This window comes from Equus asinus, chromosome 12 (assembly GCF_041296235.1).
Source record: "Equus asinus isolate D_3611 breed Donkey chromosome 12, EquAss-T2T_v2, whole genome shotgun sequence".
In the NCBI taxonomy this organism is placed as follows: domain Eukaryota; kingdom Metazoa; phylum Chordata; class Mammalia; order Perissodactyla; family Equidae; genus Equus; species Equus asinus.
This window is the reverse complement of record NC_091801.1, coordinates 49,737,660-49,762,723: the sequence shown is the minus strand read 5'-3', so window position 1 is coordinate 49,762,723 and position 25,064 is coordinate 49,737,660. Positions and strand designations below refer to the sequence as shown.

General features: G+C 42.7%; 1 protein-coding gene across 13 annotated transcripts in view; it reads left to right on the top strand.

The window, feature by feature from the left end:
• Nucleotides 1-25,064, top strand: part of NCALD (neurocalcin delta) — a 446,704-nt gene that overhangs the window by 410,818 nt on the left and 10,822 nt on the right. For all 13 annotated transcript variants that reach the window (XM_070481416.1, XM_044743871.2, XM_070481421.1 and 10 more), the window contains one exon: nt 16,211-16,607. In XM_070481416.1, the coding sequence (XP_070337517.1) occupies nt 16,230-16,607 (378 nt within the window). In that variant the 5' untranslated portion in view covers nt 16,211-16,229. The remainder of the gene's footprint in view (nt 1-16,210; nt 16,608-25,064) is intronic.

Here is a 25,064-nt window from a genome sequence, read left to right as displayed (position 1 = left end):
GAAATAATTCAGAAGGAAATGGAATCTCTTTGAATGAAGGCATTACTCCAAGCTTCTCCTGTAACTGTAGTACGTAGCTCACAATTTTACTCTTGGAGGAGGGTTCATTCTAACTTTTCAATTGTATTATTTGATCATTACTGGGGATAAATTTAAATATTTAAAAATACACCTTTTAATGCATATTTAAAATCCTTGTAATCTAAATAAAAGAAATGGTTTACGTTACATGCATACCATTGTTAAAATCGGATTTTTAAATTTTTATTTTTGGCTTTTTTGTAAAAATGGGTCCAACCTGGTTTTGATCACTGAAGTGTGTTAATTCTAGTACTTTTATTTCACTTCTATGTTCTTGTGTTAGCACTTTCTGTGGGAATACAATCATTCTATTTTGGTGTAATATTCTATAATAAAAATGCTTCCCTTAAAGAAACAAGCAATTGACTGAAAGGATTCGAGTAATGTTCTGTGTCATTTTATATATTGTTGCACACCATAATTCATTAATGAAGGGAAAAAGAAGTACTGCAAAATTTATCTTCACCATTTTCAGGTAGAATGCTTACACATAACACAACACTTCCTTTATTGCTTTAGCCTTCAATGAAATTATTTAGATAAATTTCAGATTTTCATTATTTTTTTAATCTTCACCATTATTCAAATAGATTAGTTACATATAATACAACACTCTTCCTTTATTGCTTTGTTCTTCAATAAAATTATCTCAAGAAAATTATTCAATAAAATATTTTCCATTTTTTTTTTTTTTCACTGTAATCATTTTTGTTCCAACCCCATCCATAAAGCCAAAGTTTTACTGTTGGGGTTAGCATATTTGAATCTTTGCATCTGTCATCAGTGAGAAAGATTCAGGTTGTCAGTTTTAGTGACTTATGATTATCTGGGTGCTTCTGAGTACACGCTGTTTACCTGTTTCATAAATTTAAGATGTTTGCTAGTTACACATGATAAATGCATAGCCCACAAGTCTCCTCCCTTTAGTTTATCTCTGCAGCTCCACATTGGGGCTGTATTTGCTAACACCATAGCTACTCAGCTATATGCACTAAAAAGCCCTCTCGTGCTGCAAGATTAAATAGAAAAGGCCAGAAGTCACGTTATTCAGGAAAAGGCAGAATGTAATTTTCTTCACAAGTTCGTCTAATGAAGTGGGAGCATTTTGTGGTTTGGCAGCGTGGGCGTCTTGAAGTGGGTTCCTGTGTGTGAGCAGGGACAGAAGGCAGGAGGCCCGCTCTGCGAGTTCTCACCGCGTTAGCAGGGCTAGGGTCTGCCTGATGCTGCCTCAGTGACCTAAGGCGGGTAGTGACACGCCAGGAACACACTGCAAGCTTTTTTGTACAACTTTAGATTATTTGGAGAACATCTATTTTTTATGCAGATTCTGTAAAAAACACTATTTTTTACAGTGTTTGCTGTAATGTAAGGACTAGAGAAAATAAAGTCGTTCAGTAGAAGGGAACCACTCGTGTTGGAAGGTAGAAGGAGTAGGAAGAATGTTAGGTCGTTTCTGCTGGGAAGGGGTGGGTGGCTGTGCAGGTTGGTAAGTGAGTAAAGCCACCTGGATACACAGGGTCTGAAAACGTCTAGCCGGACACAGAACCGGCATGCAGATTGTACACCATCTCTTTTAGATCTCCTCTCTTTTAGAGATGGTGGGGATTGTTTGTTCGGATTTTTGCATTCTAATCACTTTATTTTCACCTTCTCTCTTTTCAGATTAAGCTTCCATTTTCATTTTCTCTTAACAAGAAATGGAAATAGTAACCAGAGTGTAAATAGCTAGACAGGAAGGCTTTTCCTTATGCACATAAACATGCACACATCCTCAGATGCTTGGCAACATCCTTCCTGAGGCTTTGCTCTGTGTTCCACGGTGAGGCCCTGCTGAGTGGACGGAGTATGAAGATCTGTGTTCTGCTTCCACCTTTGAAACTTATCAGCCATGGGACCTTAGGAAAACCTTGAAGTCTTCACCCTCAATTTCAATAATATAAGGTAGGGGCAATTAATTTTGCCCCTTCCTTTCTCACAATATTCCAAGGATCTGCTGAAATAGTATATGTGAAAGTCTTGTCAACTCATGCAAGAGACTGTGCTTTATTTCAATGTGTGGCGGCTGATATGGTGCCCTGCAGACACTTACAGTTTAGCAAATATTAGTGATAAGCGGGAATGGGGTTAAAAGGTAAGCTGCACATGATTCCAAAAGCAGTGTCTTCCATTTTATTTAAAACCTTTATGATCTGTATGATGAGATTAGGAGCAAAGGGAAAATAGGTTAAGTTAGAATTGAGACCAAACTGAATTTAATAATCTATTCATTCAGTCAACAGATTTTTATTGAGCAACTATTATGTGCTTGGCCTTGTTCTAGGCACTGAATGAAACAAAACTGACCAAAATCTCTAACCTCATGAAGCCTCTGTTCTAGTGGGGGAAGAGAGACAATAAGCCAAATTCAGTTGATAGTATATTAGAAGTTAGAAGTGTTAAGGCAATCAATAAAGTAGAGAAAGAGGATCAAGTGTTAACATTTTTACTGAGGGGGAGGGAGAGTGCCACTGAAAGGTGACGTTGGAGTAGACTTGAAGGAGGGGAGGAGTGAGCCATGAGGATCTGGAGAGGTGGAGTAGGGAGGATTTGAGCCATGAAGATACGAGCGGAGACACTCAGGCTATAAGGATGTAGAGGGGTGGCATTCAAGCCATGACGATATGGGAGGATACTTGAGCCAAGAGGATATGGGGAGCATTCAAACCACGGGGATGTGGGGGAACAGGGACATTCGGGGCAGAGGGAACAACGTGTACAAGGCTCTAAGGAGGGAACGTGCCTGGTGTGTTTGAAGAAAGAGACCAGTGAAACTGAAGTGGAGGGAAAGAACTTGAAGATAGAAGGCTGCATCGTCAGAGCGACAATAAGACGAGGAGGAGGAGGAGGAGGAGGAAGATGCTGTTGAGTGCTTACTCTGCCAGGCTCTGTAGCATTATCTCACTTGATCCTAATGAAAAACCCCATTTATAGTTGAGGAGACTAATGCATGGAGACACGTAAGTTCCTAAGGGGCATACGACCAGTATGTCTTGGAGCTGGAATTGGAACCCAGGGCCTTGATTCTAACACCATGTCCTTAGCCATTGTGCTTCACTACTTCCCCCTGTGTAAGCAGATCAGCCCCAAAGAGTGTTTGTTGATGTATTCTAGGCAATTTTTCTTTTCCTTAGCCAGGTTATAGTGACTATACTACCATCAAAAAAATCCCCTGAGGGGCTGGCCCCGTGGTCCAGTGGTTAAGTTCGCGCGCTCTGCTGCAGGCGGCCCAGTGTTTCGTTAGTTCGAATCCTGGGTGCGGACATGGCACTGCTCATCAGACCACGCTGAGGCGGCATCCCACATGCCACAACTAGAAGAACCCACAACAAAGAATACACAACTATGTACCAGGGGGCTTTGGGGAGAAAAAGGAAAAAATAAAATCTGTAAAAAAAAAAATAAATAAAAGGACATTATTTAAATAAAAAAAAAAAATCCCCTGAGATTTCTCAGTTTCCTAGGAAAAACAATGTAAGGAGAAAACCAATGCTAGCCATTCTTGATAAACTTTGGCCCTAGACAAAGAAAATCTCAGTTCTCCAGATAGTCTTAGTTGAAGGAAGACTCACTGAGGAGTCCACAGACAGTAGGTTTGGTTACTACCAACTGAACAATTGCTAGGAATATTTGCCAGCTAACTTGCTATTCACCTAACACTAGTGTGTGTAAATATCCCAGCTTCCCTCTGCTTCATGGAATTCTTAAAAGTGACCCAAGCAGTGTAGCACGCTCTATGGTCAATAGGAAATAGGCTCTACAGAATGGAGCCATGGTTTCTTAAGCACCTACCACATGCCAGAGTCTCTCCCAGAGCTGTAGAGAGAAGTGCCAGCAAAACTCCGTAGAAATGCTTAATGCCTACTTGGAAGAGCAAGGACGGCCCAATGGAGGAAGCAATAGCATCCACCTGAACACCAAGTAAGCTTTCAACAGGTCGAGAAACAGGCAGTTGTACTTATAATATTGACTATCGGGAAACATTTCAATATTTATAAAGGGTTTTGGGTTTATTCTCTCATGAGCTTCATTCACTGGACCACTGTGAGGACTGGAGTGGCAGTAAAAGTGCTTATGCAGGGTTGGTCCCATGGCCAAGTGGCTAAGTTCCCGTGCTCCGTTTCGGTGGTGTGGGGTTTGCGGGTTCAGATCCCGGGCGTGGACGTGGCACTGCTTATCAAGCCATGCTGAGGCGGCATCCCACATAGCACAACTAGGAGGACCTGCAACTAGAGTACACAACTATGTGCTGGAGGGCTTTGGGGAGAAGAAGAAGAAGAAAAAAGAAGATTGGGAACAGTTGTTAGCTTAGGTGTCAATCTTTAAAAAAAAGTGCTTGTGCAAGTTCAGGGTAGAGTGAGGAATTCGGCGATTTCAATGAGGTTGGGGCGTGACCTTGAAGGGCCCTGAGTACAGGCTATGGGGATTAGCCCTTCCTCTGTCATCAGTAGGGAACATGGAAGATTTTTGAGAACTCACGTGACATGGTCAGATACAGAGTCTTAAAGATGGAGAGCAGTTAATATTTGTGAGTTCAGGTGGGAGATAATGAAGGCCTGGATTAAGAAATGGAGAAAGGAATTGGAAATAAAGGGTTTTTTTTATCCTGTTTATTCTTCTTTTTCACGTCTGATCTTATGACAAGCTGGTTAGAAGAAGCAATAAAACAACTAAGAATCGTTTCCTCCCTGGGTCAGAAAGAACTGATACAGCCAATCATTGGTATCCAATGCTTGTTAGTGGCGTCCAATTTGTTCCTCCTAGAGCTGGATGGCCCGTTTGCCAGGGGGCATCTCTGAGCCTGCTCTGGTTCTGCCCAAACCCTACTTAGCCCTCCCCAGCCTGCGGAGAGAAGAGTAGGGAAAGAAACAGTGTCCTGCTTTCTGTCAGCTGCTTCTCTAATGGGACCTCTTTGCTTAATTTCAGGTTAGAATAATGACTTCCGTGCAGGGAAAGCCGCCAGCCAGGGGTCTGGCAGAGCCGGCTAGGGTGCAAACCCACAAATGTCTTTCACATCTGGCAAATGATCCCAGGGCAGGAGTCAGGCTGGAAGCTGACAGTGGTTCTCTTTCTTACTCTCTCTCCTGTCACTTTCTTGCTCTTGTTATTTCTAATTTTCCATTAAAGCAAGGGGGAGAATGTCCCCAAATCTGGAGAGCTCATCTTTGTAAACAACCCACTATACTGAACCCTTTTCTCGTTCAGATTAGTAGTTGATGTTTGCTGAGAAGCTGCTAGATGCCAGGCATGATGTGGAGCTTTTCCCCATTCATTGAGATTCCTTTTTCCCATTTAGTCCCCCAACCGGCCCTATGATAGAGGTGTTATTATGCCTATTTCACTGTAGGAGAATGAGGCTGAGAGAGAAAAGTCACATGACTTTCCCAAGGTCACATAACACGGTACTACAATAAGGACATCAATATAGTTCCGCTGCTACCAAGTCCAATGGTCTTTCCGCACCTTGCTGGAGGACACAAAAGTTGCAGGACGTTTAAGGACGTTACTTCCTAGTCTCTTCTTGTTAGCCAATGAAGGACTTCTCACTGGCGCATGTGTTTGATGGACAAGCATTACTATTTCAGCCATGCGGGCCAGGATCGGGAGTGATTGATGCGCACCTTCCAACAGAAACAGCCATTCAAACTCCAAAGCGATCCAGTCAGAGATGGGCAGGGGGCACTGAAGGGGGTGGTTCTGATCACAAGCTGCATGAATCCGTCATGACGGGTGGCTTCTCTATGCCCCTCACCCTTAGATTGAAACCAAGATATAAAATCTCTCTCACACACTCTACTGCAAAATTGGGAAAATAAAATTAATGAAAATGCTCTGAGCTATATCCAAAATCTCAAATTCCCTTCCTTTCCCTATCCCATGTAGGATGCTATTTTTATAAGAATATTCATTCTAAGCCAGGAAACAGTAGATATTAAACACATGTTTGCTGAATAAATAGAAAAGAATTATGAACTATTCTTAGCCTCTATGGAGGGGCTTGTATCAATTAACTAAATGTATTTGTGGCCCCTAGGGATGTCTAAAAATGAGGACTTGAGCTCCTCCAGTACCTCTGGCTGCTAGTTGAGTGATGAGGCCTGGATCCCTGTAGCTGATCTGTTTGCCCCGCTCAGCCCCTGACAGCTCACTGTTCGGATTTATGGTCTTATCAAAACCCAAAGTAATAATTCCTGTCTTTTTGATAGGAGAATATTTCGTCCTTTAGCTAAGCAGACATTTATTGCAATCAGAATTCCACGGAACTCATCCCAGATAGGGCCTTAGCCTGTGGCAGCTCTGGAGGGCTGTTGAGGGCCCCCAGAGCTCACCCCTCTTTCCCTCCCTGCAGCGGGTGCTGACCTGGCATCTGGCGCCAAGGCAGCCCAGACAGGCAGCTCGCATGCAATGGTCTGATGGCCAGGTGGTCTGATGGGAAGGGGACGTGCATGTCATTGGAAGCCCTTGATTTCAGGCACTCCAACAATTTCTTTCTGTAGGACAGCTTTGTAGTTTCTGCAGGCCTAGAAGATAATCATTTAGCATGGGCCCTAGCTACTTACTGAAGGCCGCTTACTTAAGGGCAATTTAAGCATGCAATTGCTGGCAATCTAGGAGGAGGAGTCAGTCATTAGCTACACTTGAAGCCACTGGAGAAGGAGTGGGCATGAAAAGTCAGGAGTTGAGTACCAAGCAATAGAGGATTTAGGGTGCTGTTTGGGTAAAGTATCTCTCTAGGCTGAAACAAGAGGGCAAGCATTTACATGGCTACAATAGGTCACTCTTTAAAGAGCAGAGTGGACATGCCCTCCTAGAGGCTAGAAATAGCAAATGCCAGATTTGCACATGTGTGCCTGTCGCACAGGTAGACCAGAGCGAGTGGGGTGGAATTCCAAATCCGATTCCAGTTCAAATTCAATTCTAATCCTAGCTGGTGTGTGAACTCTTGCAAAATGCATGGTTAGCATGTAAGGCACTAGAGGAAAATGGCTTGTGGGAGAATTTATAAGGAGGGTCTAAAGATCATGGTAGTTGTCAAAGACATGAAGAACCTCTTTGCAATAAATACTGCCCAAGGAATCTGGGAACCAGGACCAAGATAAATGCCAAGGGAATAAAAGAAAAGTGGAATCAACCTACCTGTCTATCAAGAGGGATTAGTTAAATAAATTTCATGCAATGGAATACCAAAGGGCTGTAGGCATCATGTTGCTAACCATTCTATCAACTACCTAGTCCAATGCTGGGTACAAGGTCATACTCAGTACTGTCTGTGGAATCAATCAATCAATGAAAATTCAGCAATTTAAAAAGATGAGATACATCTGTATGTATAGCATCGAAGAATATCCACACTATGATTTTAAGTGAAAATGAAGGTTACAGAATAGGAGAGTAGACCTTATTTATAGTTATGGTGTACAGATTTCACATATTTGCATTTGAATGCCTAAGAGGATGTATATAAATAAAACTATTCATAGCAGTTATCTTTTATGGAGTGATATTGGATCAGAGTGAAGGTGTTCATGTTCTAATTTCTGTGTTCCTATATTACTTATATTTTTTACAACAATGTTGTATTACTTTGGTAATTAGCAAAACCAAAAATGTTTTTTCCATTTTGAGGGGAGAGGGAGAGGGTTGTTGTTAGACAACGTTCTATTCAGATTCCATTAAAAAAAAAAAAAATATATATATATATATATATATATATTTTTTTTTGGTGAGGAAGATTGGCCCTGAGCTAACATCTGTTGCCAACCTTCCTCTTTTTTGTTTTTTCTTCCCAAAGCCATAGAACATAGTTGTATATCCTCGTTGTAAGTCCTTCTAGTTTTCTATGTGGGATGCCACCACAGCATGGCTTGATGAGCAGTGTCTAGGTCTGCACCCAGGATCTGAACTGGCAAACCCCAGGTTGCCGAAGTGGAGCCTGTAAACTTCACCACTATGCCACTGGGTCAGCCCCCAAAATATATGTTTTATTGGCAGTAATGTGGTTGCATTTTATTTTTATGGAAAATAAAACTTGGAAAAGAGCCCAAGGCCAGGCCCTCTGCAGTCTGAAATGCAAGGTCTGTAGAACAGGGCCCAGATATTTCAGAGACCTGCTCACCCTGAGAACACCAGATCCGTTTCCTGGGCTTTATCTCATGGCTTGGGAGAGGCCGAAGGAAAAGCAAATTTGTTGCTAGTGAGCCTCCTGATCACTACATAGTTTGTACCAGCTCAGTTCTCGTCTCAAACCCTGTCACCTCTTTGCAAGGGTATCCAGGGCCAAGCATACGACCACGGGTCACAGGTGGGAGTCCGTATGTCCATCCTCCTCGGGAAGAAGACCTCTCTGCAAGCAGTGGCTTTGTGACATAACGTCAGGCAATTTCAGCAAAGCCACTTCTGTGATGCAGATGAGGTGGTGGGAAATAGGTCTGGTCTCCTTACATCAGCTAATCTTACCAGAGGCCAGAAGAGAGAATATTCTTTGGTCAAGATAAAACGAAGTTCATGAAATTGTCATATAACTTCAATTCTCCCTCTTTAATATTTTAATTTTTTCCGTTATGCACCACCATGTTTTATTTCCTAATTTACCCACTATACATAAAAATGTCAGTTTATATATATGGTCTCCCTTCAAACTCCCACTGAGAGGCAAATTCCATGAAATTTCTGAAACAGTGTGCTCTTCAGGTTTTTATTAGGTCATTTTTTTTTTCAGTCAGAATCAGGGACAACTGACCTAGAAATGAATTTGCTAGATTTTAACTGCCTGTGAAATTCAGATAGCTAGAATATGTGTCGTCCAAGTTACGGTAAATAAACACTTGCTCCCATTCATCTGTAGCTTTTATCATTTCCTTCCTTACATTTTAGGAACATTTTTCTAGGTATATTTTCATAATTTAGACATTCCATTGGTTGAAAATTCAAAGCCACTCTCAGAGGACAAGGTTCATGTCCCAAATAGGCAAACATTTTAATTAACCTGGTCTCCTTCTGAAACCACTTGGGTTCTGTGTCCCTCGTTGCAGCTAAACTTGACCTCAGCTGCTGGTGTCTTGTAAATTCCGTTTTAGGAGACCTCAGTGCATTTTGCATTGAGACTTTTCCTCTGAAGTTAAGCAGGCTGTCCAGGGTAAGTTATGGACTTTTCCCCGGAAAATCTAACTCTGGGCTTTGAGGAATTAACTCACAGAGTTTTTAGAACCTTATGAGGAATTGCAGAAATGAAATGCTGCAGATCATTCACTCCACAGATAAAAAAATAAAGGGGGCACATGCGTTCCAAAAGATAGTTCACTAGTCACCATTTCCTTTCCCTGTGGCATCATTTTTAGGAGCTATTCTTTTTTCTTCTTCTTTTTAAATGGAAAGTTAACTTCATATTTTAGATTCCTGGTCCTGGTTCTTTGTTGGTGGTTTGGTATCTTCTCATCTTGTATGTTTTTCCTTTTTCATCTGTGGTCAAAATTAACCCCAGATTTATTTTTTGGACCCTGGGAGACTGGATGCGATTCAAAATAAGTTGGGAAATTCCGCATTGCCCTTCTCAGAGTAAACTACGGAGTAACAGAATGCTGATGTTTAAAAAAATAGGTGTGCCTTTCACTTAATGAAATTCAGTACAGACTCAGCAAAATACAGCATATGTCATACATAATATACATTTTATATAATATATTATACGTTTAAAGTTATGTAAACAAAAGGGTCAAGGAATTATTATTTAAAAGTATTCTTCAAGGCCCTGAAGCAAAGACCCTTAAGAAGTAAAAGATCAGCCATGCAGGAGGCCAGGGTACCTGGGACGCCGGGGGACTGAGAGAGAAGTCAGAGATGGCCCAGGGCCAGCTCACACAGAGCCTGTGGGCCAAAGGAGGGACTTTAGATTTTTTTGTAAGTATGTTAGGAAGCCTATGTGGAGCTTTAAGCAGAGTGTCATAGTCTGTTTTGTGTATTTAAAAGGTCACTCTGGGGAGCTGAGTGGAGAGTAAATTGGGGCTGGGAGTAGGAGAAGGCAAACAAAAGTCAAGAGTGAGATTCCAGGGAGGAGGGTGTGGTAGTGACCCAGGAAGGAGGTGATGGTGGTTTGGACTGAGGGGGTGATAGTGAAGATGGTGAGAAGTAAGTGGATTTGAGACAAATTTTGGAGACAGAATCAACAGCACATGCTGATGCAACAAAAGTGAAAGGAACCACAGATGAGTCCTAGAGTTTGGGAGTGAGCAGTGGGCTGGAAGATGGTCTCCTTTACTGAGACTGGGCAAGCTGGGGCCCGGGAGAGCACAGGATGCAGAGGAAACCAGGAACTCCAATTCTCATTGTTTCACTGAATTGAGCACTTTTGCTGTGCCACCTTGAGCTGGGCATGAAGGACACAGTGATGAAGAGGACATGGTTTCAGCCTCGGTTTTCCTACCCCCACAGTGGCCATCCCTTCTCATTCTCCTTCACTGGTTCCTTCTCATCTCCCAGAGTCTGAATGTCAGGGCGCCCGAGGGCTCACTCTTTATCCCCTTTTCCTTTCTATCCACATCACTTCCTTGGCGCTCTCATCCAGTCTTTGGCTATAAATACTATTCATGTGCTGATGACTCCCACATTTTGCTTCCTTGGACTTCTTCCTCTAACTTGAGACTTACATACCCAGCTACCTGCTTGACGCCTCTAACTGGATGCATAATAAGCATCTCAGGAACAACACACGCACAACCAAGCGCTGATATCCATGCCCCCCGCCTCACCCACAAGCCCTGCTCCTCCTGCCTTTTTCCCATTTCAGTAAATGTCAACTTCATCCTTGGAGTTGCTTAGGCCAAAACCTTAGAGTTTTGCTGGATGGTTCTCTTTTCTCATACCCTATATCTGCACCATCAACCAATCCTGTTGACTCTACCTTGAAACTGTGTCCAGAGTACAACCAATTCTCACCTCCTCTGCTACCACCCTGGTTGCAGCCGCCATCGTCTCTTGCCTGGGTCCTTGCAGTGGCCTCCTAACCGGTCGCGCCACCTCTGCCCTTACGCTTCTTCAGCTGACTGTCAGTACAGCAGCCAAAGTAGCTGTTAGAACACAAATCACTCCCGTCACTCCTCCACTACAACTCCTGCAGTGGCTTTGTCTGACTCAGAGTGAAAGCCGGAGTCCTCACGGTCACTTCCACGTCCCACATCGTCTGGCCGTCATTGTATTCTGATCTCATCTCCTTTACTTCCTCACGCCCTCGCTCAGCCGCATCCTGAGCAAGCTAAGCATGTTCCCAGTCTCAACCCTTCTCATTTGCTGCTTTCTCTGCCTGGAATAGTCTTCTCCCAGTTATCTCCATGGCTACCTCCTTCACTTCCTCTGGTCTTTTTCAAATGTCACTTTCTTAGTGGGGCCTTCCTTGGCTTCTTATTTAAAATTTCAGCACCCACCCACCCACCCTGGTAGTCCCCAACCTCTTTCCTTCTTCTTCTTCTTATTTATTTTTTTTTGCTGAGGAAGATTCTCCCTAAGCTAATATCCACTGACAATCTTCCTCTTTTTGTATGTAGGTCGCCACCACAACATGGCCACTGACAGATGAATGATGTAGGTCTGTGCCCAGGGACAAACCCAGGCCACCAAAGATGAGCATATGGAACTTAACCACTAGGCCACTAGGGCTGACCTCCCCTCTTCCTTCTTTACTTCTCTCCATGGCACATCTCCATCTAACATTTCTCTTCTTTACCTTACTTATTGTATTTCTTTGCCACTAGATTGTAGGGTCCACAAGAACAGGGGTTTTGACTGCTTGTTTTCTGCTGAATCCCCAGTGCTTAGAGCCAGGCCTCACTCCCAGGAAACACTTAGCATGTATTTGTGGAATGAATGACTTCTAATAGGCGGTTGTCTTCTTCCTCTTGACTACTTTTTCTGACTTTTTATGGAACTGTTGTCTTAATTTCTATGTGTCGTTTGTCCATAGAGGTAGTAGGGCATAGTGGTAAAACCAGTGGACAGCCAAGTGCAACTCAAGCTTGCCATTTGGCTCTCTCATTCACAGGCTGCGTGACTTGGGATGAGTGGCTTAGCCTCTCTGAATTTTCATTTCTTTGCTTATAAAATGGAGAGAGCTGCCCTGTTTATCACTCAGGGTTGCTGTGAAAGTTCAATGGAATAATGTATGAAGGGCCCTCAGGGATAGGATGTGGCTTTCCTTTACCACGGTGTCTGGCCCTGACTCAGTGCTGGAGCTTTCCATGTATGAGCCTCATTTCATTCTTCCATCAAATCACTAAGATATGAATTCTTCCTACTGAACTCATTTTATAGATGGGAAAACCGAGGGGCACCAGAAGTTAAGTGAATTCCCCAAGAGTGCATCGACAATAGAACCAGGCTTTGAAGCCAAGCATTTTTATTCCATGGCCTGAGTTTTTCACCATTATGTCCCACTGGCACAAAATAAATGTTTTAATGACTGCATGGAATAATGAAAAGGATTTGACGTGAGGAACCACGTTTGTCTCCAGATGATGTTTTCTCAACTGCTGTGTAATGGAGCGTTTCCCTGATGTTATTTTTTCCCATCTTCAACTGAAACAGGCAGAAATTCCTGTCTTCCAAAAGAAAAAGGTATTGTCCAGCATTCCTCTATCTTTCCTTCCTCCCCTGAGGAATGAAACTCTATCGTGTGTCCCCTGAGATTTTTCCTGTGCAGTCTAACCAAGTCCAGATGGTTTTCTGAAGTTCAGACATCATACTTAGTAAAGTATTTGTAGTTATCTGCTGAAACACATTCTGGACTAAATTGCAAACACCTACTCCCCAAATAATTTATTCTCTCTCTGCTCTTCTGCTGCGTTTGTGTTATGGCCTTTCTGTGCTAATGAATTTGTAAATGTCGTTTAATTACTGTTTACTGAAAAATAGCTGCACACAGATCAGTCTCAGTGGGAGACTTAGCCAAAATGTGAGGCAATTTGTTTCTAGTGCAAAAACAGCTAATAAATGAGAAGAGCTTTTTAAACATTGGGAAATGAACTTAAGTTTGGTTTTGAAGAAACAGTGCTTTATATATCCAGGGAAATAAATTATTCTTGAAGAGAGTAGATTTAAATATCAAAATGGTGTTTTTTTCCCCAGGCCAGGTACACGGTGATTTGCACAGAACCAAAAGTGTGATAACGGTGATTTGATTGAACCCACACCAAAGAGCTGTACGCTAAAGGACTCCCCAAGGAAAACTCAAAATTAATGTAAATTCCATAAAATGTTTCGGAGCTCTGTAAACCCATGTATTATGTTTCTGAATTCTTGCCTCAGGCAAATTGCCAAGTTTGCAACTAAATGACAGTTTTAAAATTCTAATACAAACCAGCCTCTCTAACTTTGCTTTTTTCCCTCCAGAAAAAAAAGACACAAGAGGGAGGTGAAAGTTATTGTACGGTTCAGTTTATAAATTCTGTTTGTGCTCCAACTGGAGTTGTGGTTGAATTTTGCTCTTGCATAAAATGGTGTTTGCCTGATTCCGCATGAAGAGGGACCCTGACAACAGGGTCCTTCCTTCAGCTGCTGGTCCTGCGACCAGGGAGGGGCTCTGTTCCCCCTGCCCTGCAGGGTGCCTGCCGGGGAGCGAGCAGTGAGCCAGTTCTGCCTACAGTTCTAGCCCAGCTAGTGCAGAACTCAGAAAATAAAATTGATCAACTTGGCGATTAATAAGGATTGCTTGTCATTTCCTGAACTGTGGATCTGATGAAAGAAGTTTGAGCAATGCAAACACTGCCCTCTAGGAATTTATTTTCAGTGGAGGCAACAGAGAGGAATATATGAACTTCGGTACCGCGATCCCAAGTGTAGGGTTGGGGGAAATCAGGTGAAGGGGGTCAAAAGGTACAAACTTCTAGTTAGAAGATAAATAAGTTCTGGGATGTCATGTACAGCATGGTGACCACAGTTATCAATACTGTATTGTATATTTGAAAGTTGCTAAGAGAGTAGATCTTAAAAGTTATCATCACAAGAAAAAAAATTTGTAACGGCAAGGTGATGGGTGTTAACCAGACTTATCGTGGTGATCATTTCGCAGTATGTACCTATAGCGGGTCATTATGTTGTACACCTGAAACTGATACAATGTTATATGTCAGTTATAGCTCAATAAAACTGGGGGGGAAAAGAGATCCCAATACCCAGTCTTAACTCCCAGATAGCATTAGTGTGTCAAATTGTGTTCTGAAAGCCAGGGCCTCATCTTTGTGGAGAAAGACCCCTTTTCCAAGGAGATTATTCCATATTTCCATGTTGTAATTATTTATCTGTCGTACATCAACTCACCAAGTGTTATTTGTGGTGGGCCTGAGAGACTAACCCCAATGGAGACTTTGTCTCAAAAGGCAAACCATGTAGTGGTAGAGAGACAGACATAAGCAATTAAACACCGCAAAGTATAAAATCTCAAAGGAAATTGGAAATCACAATTTAAATGGAGATGTGTTATCTTTCTTGTGTTCTATAATTTTCCAAGCCTTCAGGATTTTTTCCAATATAAGAAAAATGCAAAATATCAGTGTAGAGCCCCTTTATGAGAAGAGGTTTATCTTGAGCACGCATAAATCACAGGATTTGGAAATAGGAACTAAGCTCAGATATCACCTCCTCCAAGATGGCTTCCCTGATAGCACCCATGCCCTATTTGACTTGAGTGTTCTTTCTCTGTACTCTCACTGCACCTTGTCCATTCCCAGTCTATTGTTTGCCCCCCCTCCCCCGCTGCCAACACCTCTATATACACAACTAGGTGCCCCTTAAGAAGGGGACATGTCTTATTCTTCTTTGCATCCACAGTGCCAGAAACATGTCTAGCATATGGCACTCAATAAATATTGACTAGCTATGTGAATGGGTAGCTGGTAATTACAGGTATTTTCCCATCTAATAAAAGTTGCCTTTATTCTCTACACCATATTAGGTTTAAAAATAAGTAACAACAGGGGCTGGCCCCGTGGCCAAGTGGTTAAGTTCGCACGCTCTGCTGCAGGCGGCCCAGTGTTTTGTTGGTTCGAATCCTGGGCGCGGACATGGCACTGCTCATCAAACCACGCTGAGGTGGCGTCCCACATGCCACAGCTAGAAGGACCCACAGTGAAGAATATACAACTATGTACCAGGGGGCTTTGGGGAGAAAAAGGAAAAAAAATAAAATCTTTAAAAAAAAAAATAAGTAACAACAAGGTACATATTCTTGTTTTTTAAATGTAAATGTATTAAAACATATATTAATAGCGTATTTAGATAAGTATGCGTGCACAAAATCTGGAAGGACAGACACCAAAACGCCAGCAGCGGTTCTCTCTTAAGTACTAAGATTTGAAATGATGCTGACGTTTTCTTTAGGCATCACTGTGTTGTTTTACTATTTCACTATGGATGTGTGTTACTGTTATGATAAGAAAGAAAATACGAAGTTATTTGTATTTTAAAAAGGGAAGTTTGGCCTATTCCATAGCCACAATCATAAGACATAAACAACTCTATGAAGCGTCATCTTTACCTTCGAAACCCGGTGTTGACAGTGATTGGACTTTGTGGATTGAAATAACTGACCTAGCTTGGCAGCATTCAATGGTATACCCACGTCTGTGTTTATGAGATTCAGAAGATACCTAAGCAGCCCTTAACTTGTAAATATTCTAGCAAGAAAACATGGTAAATTATTTCTTTTGCTCTCTCTCTTCCTCCCCTTTAATTCTCCCTGCTAATACTTAGATTGGGTGTTAGAATCTCAGTCTTGTTAAAGCCAAGCTCAACCTCTTGCAAATAGATAAGGCAGAACTAAGTAACCAATTCTCTCTCTCTCTCTCTTTCATTATGAATCCCTTATTTCTGAGTTGGCTCTGGATAATAGAAATATCAGTTTCCTGGCCAGTGCTATTTCTGCTCTGCATCTTCTGCCTGCTTGTCCTTCTATTATTTTGTTTGGCTGACCACAATGTTGCAAAACCTAGACAATGTTATTGGACTAGAATAGAGTTTCTTCTTTTATCCCAAAGGAGCAATCAGAAATTATAAAATGTGCCCCCGAAGAATAGATCTAAAAATTATATATATTCTTTTCTATCTGCAGCTGAATTCTTGCTGCCAGGATGGGGAAACAGAACAGCAAGCTGCGCCCGGAGGTCATGCAGGACTTGCTGGAAAGCACAGACTTTACAGAGCATGAGATCCAGGAATGGTATAAAGGCTTCTTGAGAGACTGCCCCAGTGGACACTTGTCAATGGAAGAGTTTAAGAAAATTTACGGGAACTTTTTCCCTTACGGGGATGCTTCCAAATTTGCAGAGCATGTCTTCCGCACCTTTGATGCCAACGGAGATGGGACAATAGACTTTAGAGAATTCATCATAGCCCTGAGTGTAACATCGAGGGGGAAGCTGGAGCAGAAGCTGAAATGGGCCTTCAGCATGTATGACCTGGACGGAAATGGCTACATCAGCAAGGCAGAAATGCTAGAGATTGTGCAGGTACGTAGCCCTTGCCCTTGACAAAGAGAAGAGCGTGGATCACAAGTAAGAATGGGAAGGTCCTCAGTGTGGCTCAGTGTGGCAGAGGTTGCAAACTGGTGGCCCATCGGGGCATTGATTTGGCCTACCCAGTATTTTTGAAAATGTTGAACCCATTTTACAAAACAGGGAGATTGCACATAAAACTGTAGATTGGTTGGCATCTCTTGAAAACTCAGAAGATCTAGCAATAGTGGGCCCTGTTCTTGCCTGACCTAAGTCACCTGGTGCTTTGTGGTGACCCTCACCCTAAAAATGGAAATGCACTCTTATCATGCTAACTATGGCCACTTCATCCACTCATTGCAATGACCTTCAGCCTTTGGGGTTATATCACCTGGAGTGGTATTTAATGATGAAACTCTGACCTGGCTTCAAGCTCTGTCACTTTCAGTCACTACCTCTATGACTTTGACCAAGTTAATTCACCTAAGTGAGCCTCAGTGTCCTCATCTGTAAAATGGAACTGCCATTTTAGGATTAGATGTGACTCTTCCTGTTCAATTCTTAGCATAGTCCCAGTCATGTAGAAAAGCTCATCATCATCACCATCATTAATTTACTTTATTAGACTCTTGAATAAAGGTAGGGCTCTCTGATCTAGGTTCTGTCTCATCAGAGATACAAACATTGTAGAATTGAGGCATCCATCATTTTAATAGGAGGCACTCCATTTTCTTTCCCCAAATCACTCACCCAGAGTAAACATCCTGAACAGAACAGGAGAGGGATCCTAGTGTTGGCCACATTTTCCTTGTGGGACCCCAGGGGAAGGTGGGGAAGGGGCATAAGGAGCTATGGCCATGGCAGTGACAGCTTGGTCAGCAGTGAGTGGGACCCAGAGACAAACCTGAGGAGACTGAGACACAGCTTGGGAAAGGATCTGGAGAGTCTCAGCTGCAGGCAGTAGGAAGGCCAAGGTGGGTGGCCAGCACCACGGGGACTGGTAGTCGCTCACCATCTTGGCAGGTGAGTGGGGCACAATAGGGAGGCATCTGGAAGCAGACAGCAGATGCAAGAGAGTGGGCATTTGGTTTCCTTGGGACTCATCTCAGAGGCCAATACTCATGCCAGGACATCTGTGTTCAGAGGTAGAGCTGCAGCCCCTGGGAGAACATGGCGGGGGAGGGGGCTTGCTGGAAGGGTGGGACGGGGTGTAACACAAGGAGATGGGAAGGACTCAGCTGCTGGCCAGGATAAGGGTGGAGGTGTAGAGGCACTTACTTTCAAGGAACCAAGGAGACCTGGTTACAGAAACTGAGGTCAGAGCCCAAAGGAGACCCACAAAACTCACTTGTAGCTGAGCCTTTTAGCTATGGCCTGGGGTCTGCTCCTGGGCCAATGGGACTGAACCCACGCGGGCAGTTAGAGTGACACCTGCACACGTTGCAGGGATGTAGGAGCAGGAATCCAAATGACGTCTCTGTATCAGGAAACTCTCCAAGATCTGCCAACTAGGTCGCCTTTCTGCTTGGGCCTCCGCTGGCTTTTCCTTCACCCAGAGTGGTAACAGTCTGAATAAGCTGTGTTAAATTTAATCCCTCAGAGACAGGGATCTTCAACAAACGTAAAAGATTTCTCCCCTCCACCCAGGATAAATGTATGAAAAATAAAATGTCTACTGCTAAAGTGTGGGCAGTATAGAAAAATATAAAAGAAAACGAGAAAAATTCTCCATTACCCCACTCCACCCACAAAGAGAATCACTGCTCGTAGTTTTCTAATATAGCCTTCTGATCCTATTTCCATGATAGATTTAAAAATTTCTAATTGATTTCAAAATGTGTACAAAATTTCATATCTTGCCATTTTCACCTAACATAATAACATTAACATTTCTCATGTCATAAAATCTTTTAATGAAGATATTTTAATGGCTATATAATAGTCATAGGATATAATTTACTTAATTTTCCCCTATTGTTGGATAGTTGGGTTGCTTCCAGCTTTCATTATTCTACATAATACTGTAACTTTTAAAAATAACAAATAATTCTTGTGCATGAAGCTTTTCCTGTATTTAGGACTATTCCCTTAGAATGGATTCCCAGAAGTGCCATTACTGGGCCAAAAGGAATGAGCTTTTATTTCTAAGGCCCTTGATACACTTTCCCAAATTGTTTTTCCAAAGGTATTCCTGAAGTGAGTGAAGGGTGCCCCATATCATTGCACTTTTCTGATTTTCCTTAATCTTTACTAATTAAACAAACATTAAAATTTAAAAGGTGATCTATTTTAAGTAGCTTTACTTTCTCCCTCCTTTTTACATGGGATTGCTGTGTTCCGCCCCTGAGCCGTCTCACCACAGTCAAGCAGTAAATGCCTCCTCCTTTGGGAGAGAGAGAATTGCTTCGTGACTGACATCTAAGAAAAAACGTTCCTGTCCGCCACCGTGTTCTCTCCTGTTTAACCTTTTGCACAGTTCTGCTGGCTGCCCCTGGTCAATGATTTGGTGACCATTACAGATGAAGATGTTGACCCCCCAGGCAAGGAGGACCCTCCAGACCCCATGGGCTTATGGAAGTCAAACCATGCACGCATTCATTCTGCACCTTTGGTTAAGCCCCTACTGAGTAGCTAGCCCTGGGAATAGGCAGGACAGGGAAGAAAACAGACTCTCTCCCTGTGCTGTGGAAGCCAGTGTGCGAGGGAGAGAGGGGACCTTGCAGAGAATGTGCAGAGGCGCTGGTTAGCGCCTGCTCGGCCCTCGCTGACTCACGCCACCTTCAATACGGAGTGTAAAGTGGTCCTACCATGGAAGGCATGTTCACCTGACAGGGCACTTTCTTCACTGTAAAGTGGCTCGGTCCGCTCACAGGACCACAGTAAGTTTCCAGGTCATACCTGGAAGGACATAGATTCCTTAATAAACACTTAGATACTCAGGGTTTTTAAGAAGCCTGCAAATGGAAGGCTCAAATTTCCTAAATTGTTTTCTATAGGACTGCACCCTGATGGTTAATACTCACGACCATAGAAAGGAAATATCGCAGCACCCTGAGGCGACTTCCAAATTGCCAAGCAGATTACATTTGGAACCATTTTCCTATTAAGGGCTGTGTTATTCTATTCTGCCATTTTGCAAACTGACAGTTCATGTATTCTGTCTCATTCTTATGCTAATCGCCGGGATTCAATGATTCTGGATGAATTGGAATTTGCTGTAAGATATTACTGAACTTCCAATGCTATTTATTTCCTCCTCACCCCCTCCTTTGAAAGCCCACACTCCCGGCCTTATTCCTGTCCCAAGAAGCTGTATGACGTTGTGGGGATTCTCTTTTTTGGGTTCTATCTGGTCTGCACCATGTAGGAGAAGGTACATTTGCAGATGCTACGCGTACTCAGAGGAGTCACTGTCTCTGAGGTTTCTGCTTTGTGCCTGGGTAAATATCTGTTAGAAAGTGAGGAGTGGAGGCAAGCTGTGGGCCAGCAAACTCATACACAAGTTAAGGTTCTATTTGTTAAAGTGAGTAAAACCTGAAGCTTGGTTACAAGTGTCAATATATAAATTGTTGGCTAAACTTTGTTCTTCCAAAACTCAGAAATTCAAATGATTTAATAAAGTGCAAACTTCTGGTGTCCACCTGCAAACACTAATAACTGGTCACAGTGAAAACTGAAGTCCGAAGAAGTTGGTAATTAGGTGACAATGAATGGAGTGTAGGATTTTATAAGTTTTCTAGTTTTTCTTCCCTGATGTTGCTTGCTGTAGGTTAGGTTTGGTGTCCACAGAATACTGCTTATGGTGACAAGCTGGAATCCTTTTGTATTTCCTGACGTTGGCAGGGAGGACTCTACTGTGAACTCTGTAATACTGAAATACACCATGTTAGTTTCCTCTTGCTGCTATAACAAATTCCCATAAACTTAGTCACTTAAAATGATACAAAGTTATTATCTTACAGTTCTGGATGTCAGAGGTCTGAGTTTAATTTCACTGGGCTAAAATCAAGGTGTCCACAGGTTGCATTCCTTCTGGAGGTTTTGGGGGGGAAATTTGTTTCCTTGCCTTTCCCAGCTTCTGGAACATTGCTTGACTTATGGCCCTCTTCATCCGTCCTCAAAGCCAGCAACAGTGGGTTGATTGAGTCCTTCTTGACGCTATTGTTCCTCTGGGTATCTCACTCTGCTTTTCTCTTCCACTCGTAAAGACCCTTGTGACTCCATTGGAACCGCTGGATAATCCAGGACAATCCCCACATTTCAGGATCCTTAACTTAATCACGTCTGCAAAGGCCCGTATTCCATTTAAGGTGACATCTGCACAGGTTCCTGGAATTAGGACATACACATCTTTGGGGGACCATTGTTCAGTCTACCACATATGCCAAAATGCAGTTATGTTCCTTTTCTAAAAAATAATTTTGTCCTGTATCAACATCTGGATGAACAAGGAAAACCATATGCAGATTTATTTTTAGAGCCTTAAACAAACATTTTCACATTAGTGTGCTTGCTTTTTTTTTAAGTGATAAATTTAGGAACATGATTTAGGCCCAATATTTTATTATTGCATCAAAACTGCCTCTCAGCAGTCTTAAGCCAGATAACAATTCTGATTTTTCCCCACGTTACAGCAGATCCTGTCCTCTGGATGGGGGCTAGGGTCAGCCCACCACTGTAAGAGAAAGGAAAATCCTTCTTGCCCTACACAGTTCCCCATCCCTCAGCCCAGCTGGAGGCAGGTCTGAACACCCACACCCAGCACAGCACAGGCCATCTGAGGAAGGGGCCAAGCAAGCACATGAGTGACATTGCCAATTGGACCTTGAATGCTTGGATGCTCTCTGAGATCTTGGGGGTGAGGGAACACTGAACTTAGGGACCCATTAACAGGACCACAGCCCTCCTAGGGAGAGAATGTAGGAAGAATGTGGAGTTAAACTGTCCCCCGTTTCTGTTCTCAGAAAGTAACTAGGACCCTTGAAATAAGAAGTTTTTAACTACAGGACTGTCATTGGTTAGAAGTATATGAGCTGCGTTGTATTACCTTTATGACTGAATGAAAATCACGGGCTGAGACAAAAATTGGTGAAGAGGGACCCAAGGGAAGAATTGGCAAGTGAGAGTGGGTGTCTTGCACAAGGCACGTCAATGTCACCTGCCTCTCTCCTTTTTCAATCTCCCTTTTCCTTCTCTTTCTTGGGTAAGTTCCTTAACCTTCCTATGCACTGTTTTTCTGCTTTGTAAACTGGAACTAGTCATGGCACTTGCCTCATGGGTAAGTATAAGGGTTAAACAGTTTTCACAAGTAGAGCACTAGAACAGTGCCTGTCATAGGGTATCACTCAATCAATATTGGCTTCTATTATTCTATAGAAGTTTCCAGAGCTGGGACAGGATGTTTCCCTGCAAAATAAAGGAATGTCATTTTCCATTCAAAGGACAAGATAATAGAATCTTCCACTAAATTTTAAGTTAAATTTACCTACTTGTAAAACGTATGTTCCCAAAGAAAAGGGAGGTAACCCAACTAAACTTCCCACTGGTGGAACTTATAGAAGAGCTATTCTTGTACAGACAATTTCAGGAGTTCCCGGCCTTCTTCAGCTATTGTCTGTCCTACCAAACACCAGCCTGTCTGGGAATAAGCTGAAACTCCTGGGCTGCTCTCATGCTCATGGAACTTAGATAGAAGAAAGATCACCTTTCTAGAAGCAAATGTGGTTGGCACCAGGAATTTCCCAAATCTGAACTGTTTACCTGAGCCCACAGGGGCGCTTCACACGTTGGGACTATTTGGGGACAGCCTGTCTGGATTTGTTCTCAAGTGCAAGATAGAGACTTTCCGAAAGGAATATATAGGCTGACATAATGTTACCCATAGCAGTTCTCAGAGAACTTACTTTAAAGACAAGGTTGGAATAATTTCTAATTAGCATATTCATTACATGGCTGTTAATGATTGCTTTGAAAAGAATTGGCATTCAAATAACTGTTGTCTTAGAGTCAGACTCTCCCTCCTAGTTGTGATTCAGGGTTAATTGGCACTTTTGGTGAAGGCAGAGTGAACCTCAGAACACCCTTAGTTTACCTTTTCACACCTTTTGAATGAATGGAACCTGAAAGAAGGAGGTTGGGCGTATACTGACAGCCCATCACAGAAGATTTCATTTTTGTTTCTTTTAGCAGTATGGGAAAAAAAAATTTTCTGATTCACTCAAGTGATGAATCCAGGCATACATAGATATAGCAACCGGATGAGGAGGACGGAGGTGATGGTGGTGGCCATACAGAGATTTGCCCTTCGTGAGCACGAAACTCACGTATTAATCCCACCTGGTCTCAAGAGCACCAACTGTGCCTGATTCAGACAACCAGCTTGTGAGGTTTTCTGCCACAGAGGATCAGAATAACGATCGGAGACGCTTCTTTACATTCTTTTTAGAACCACTTCCTGAGTGGTATTTGCATTTTTTCTCCCAAAGATCTTTCTGAATTGGTGTCCTAGACACTATATCACTTTTAACTTGTGCCTTGAAGACCTGAAACACTGTGCTCTTCTGATTCTGAGAAAAAGCCGGGGGTGGGGGGTGTAGCTGGCGAGAGCTTCTAGTCCCTCTTGATCTAGCCCCTGGGAATTCAGCTCCGAACTCTTGCTTAATTCTCAATTTTGAGTGTGGACAACAGATGTTACTCTGGAATGCAACTTAGATTTCTTTTCTGGAGAAAACTCTTTAAAACAATTGCTCAGGCTAGTGACTTTCTGTAAGAACTAACCTTAGTACTTGCTTAGCAGATGTGTTTGGTTTCTCCCTTTCTTATTAGGGAATGAATCTTATTATGGCAAGTCACACTATAGTTTAAGAGTTAAAGTTAACTCTTAGCATTGAGTATGCCATCTGGCAACATGAGTGAGTGTCTACTACCCAAAAGGCGCCCCTCTCTAGCTGCTCCCTCCTAGTCTCCTTTGTGGACTCCTCTTCCTTCTCCTGCTCCCTAAACATGGATATTCCCAAGCAGAGTTCCAGCCAAGGCCTCTTTTCCTTTTATTCTCTCTGGGAGGTCTCGTCTTCTCAGTGCTTGTTATGGGCTAGGCCGAGTGCTAAGTGCTTTCCACGCTGTATTCATTTCCCAGGACTGCCGTAACAAATTACCATAAACTGGGAGGCTTACAACAACAGAAACATGCTCTGTCACAGTTCTGGAGGCCAGAAGTCCGAAATCAACGTGTGGACAAGGTTGATTCCTTCTGGAGCCTCTCAGGAGGCATCTGCTCCATGCCTTTGTCCCAGCTTCTGGTGCTGGCTGGCAACCCTTGGCGCTTCTTTGCTTACAGCTACATCACTTCAATCTCTGCCCCCATCACCATGTGACATTCTCTCTGTGTCTGTGTCCGAATTTCCTGCTTCTTATAAGGGCACCAGTCATTGGATTAGGGCCTGCCCTAAATCAGTATGATCTCATTTTAACTTGATTACATCTGCAAAGACCCTATTTCCAAATTAGGTTACATTCAGAGGTTCTGGGTGGATACGAATTTTTTTACAGGATACTAGTCAACCTAGCATACATGTATTATCTCGTTTAATCCTCACAACAACCTAATTAGCCCCATTTTATGGGTGAAGAAACCAATTACTTCCAACTCTTCACCTCTACTACATCTAACGGTTGACACCTTCACTAAGATGTCACACAAGTACCTCAAAGTCAACATTCCAAAAACAACTCATCATTGCTCCCCAAAAATATGAGGGCCTAAAATACAATAGCACCAAAAACTCTGTTTAAGAGTATAAAAGAGCTCTTTTGAAGGGGTTGTTTGAAGTTGCCTTTGCATAAGATTGAAAAAATATTACCTGCCCAAATCTAAAAATGATGCGTACCACCATTGACTTGAAATAAGACTGTGGCAGGTGGAGTGGCCAGGAGTGATAGATTTAAAAAACATTAAGAAGACTGATTTAATAGTTCTGGTGACTGCTTGGATATGGACATAGATGGTGGAGAGGTGCCAAAGATGTCTTTGACTTGATTACAGGATGGCTGGCAGGGCTACTTTCCAAAGAAAGTAAGTTTTGGGGGTGGGGGGTACAATGATGAGTTTGTTTTTTTTCAAGTGAAATCTTACATGAAACCTAACAGAAGAATGGAGCTGCTCTGGTTGAAAAGGCATGGGGCCCTTATTCTCCCCTGCTCCTCTCCTCACCTGTGAAAGTGCCTAAAGCACTTCCATAGAAAACTGTGGAAGTTCCTGGTTTAATGTATTCTTCCAGCTCTAAACAAGAAAGCACTTATGCCATTCCAGATATATAGATATTGAACCTATTTTAAAAGTGTGCCCAAGAAAGATCTTCATGACCTCTCTCCATCTTCCTTTCCCGGTATGTAACAGCCTTCCAAACGGGAAGCTGTTTTTGATCTACAATTCAAACCAGTCCTGTTCTGCCTAACTTCTTTTGCCCTTGGCCG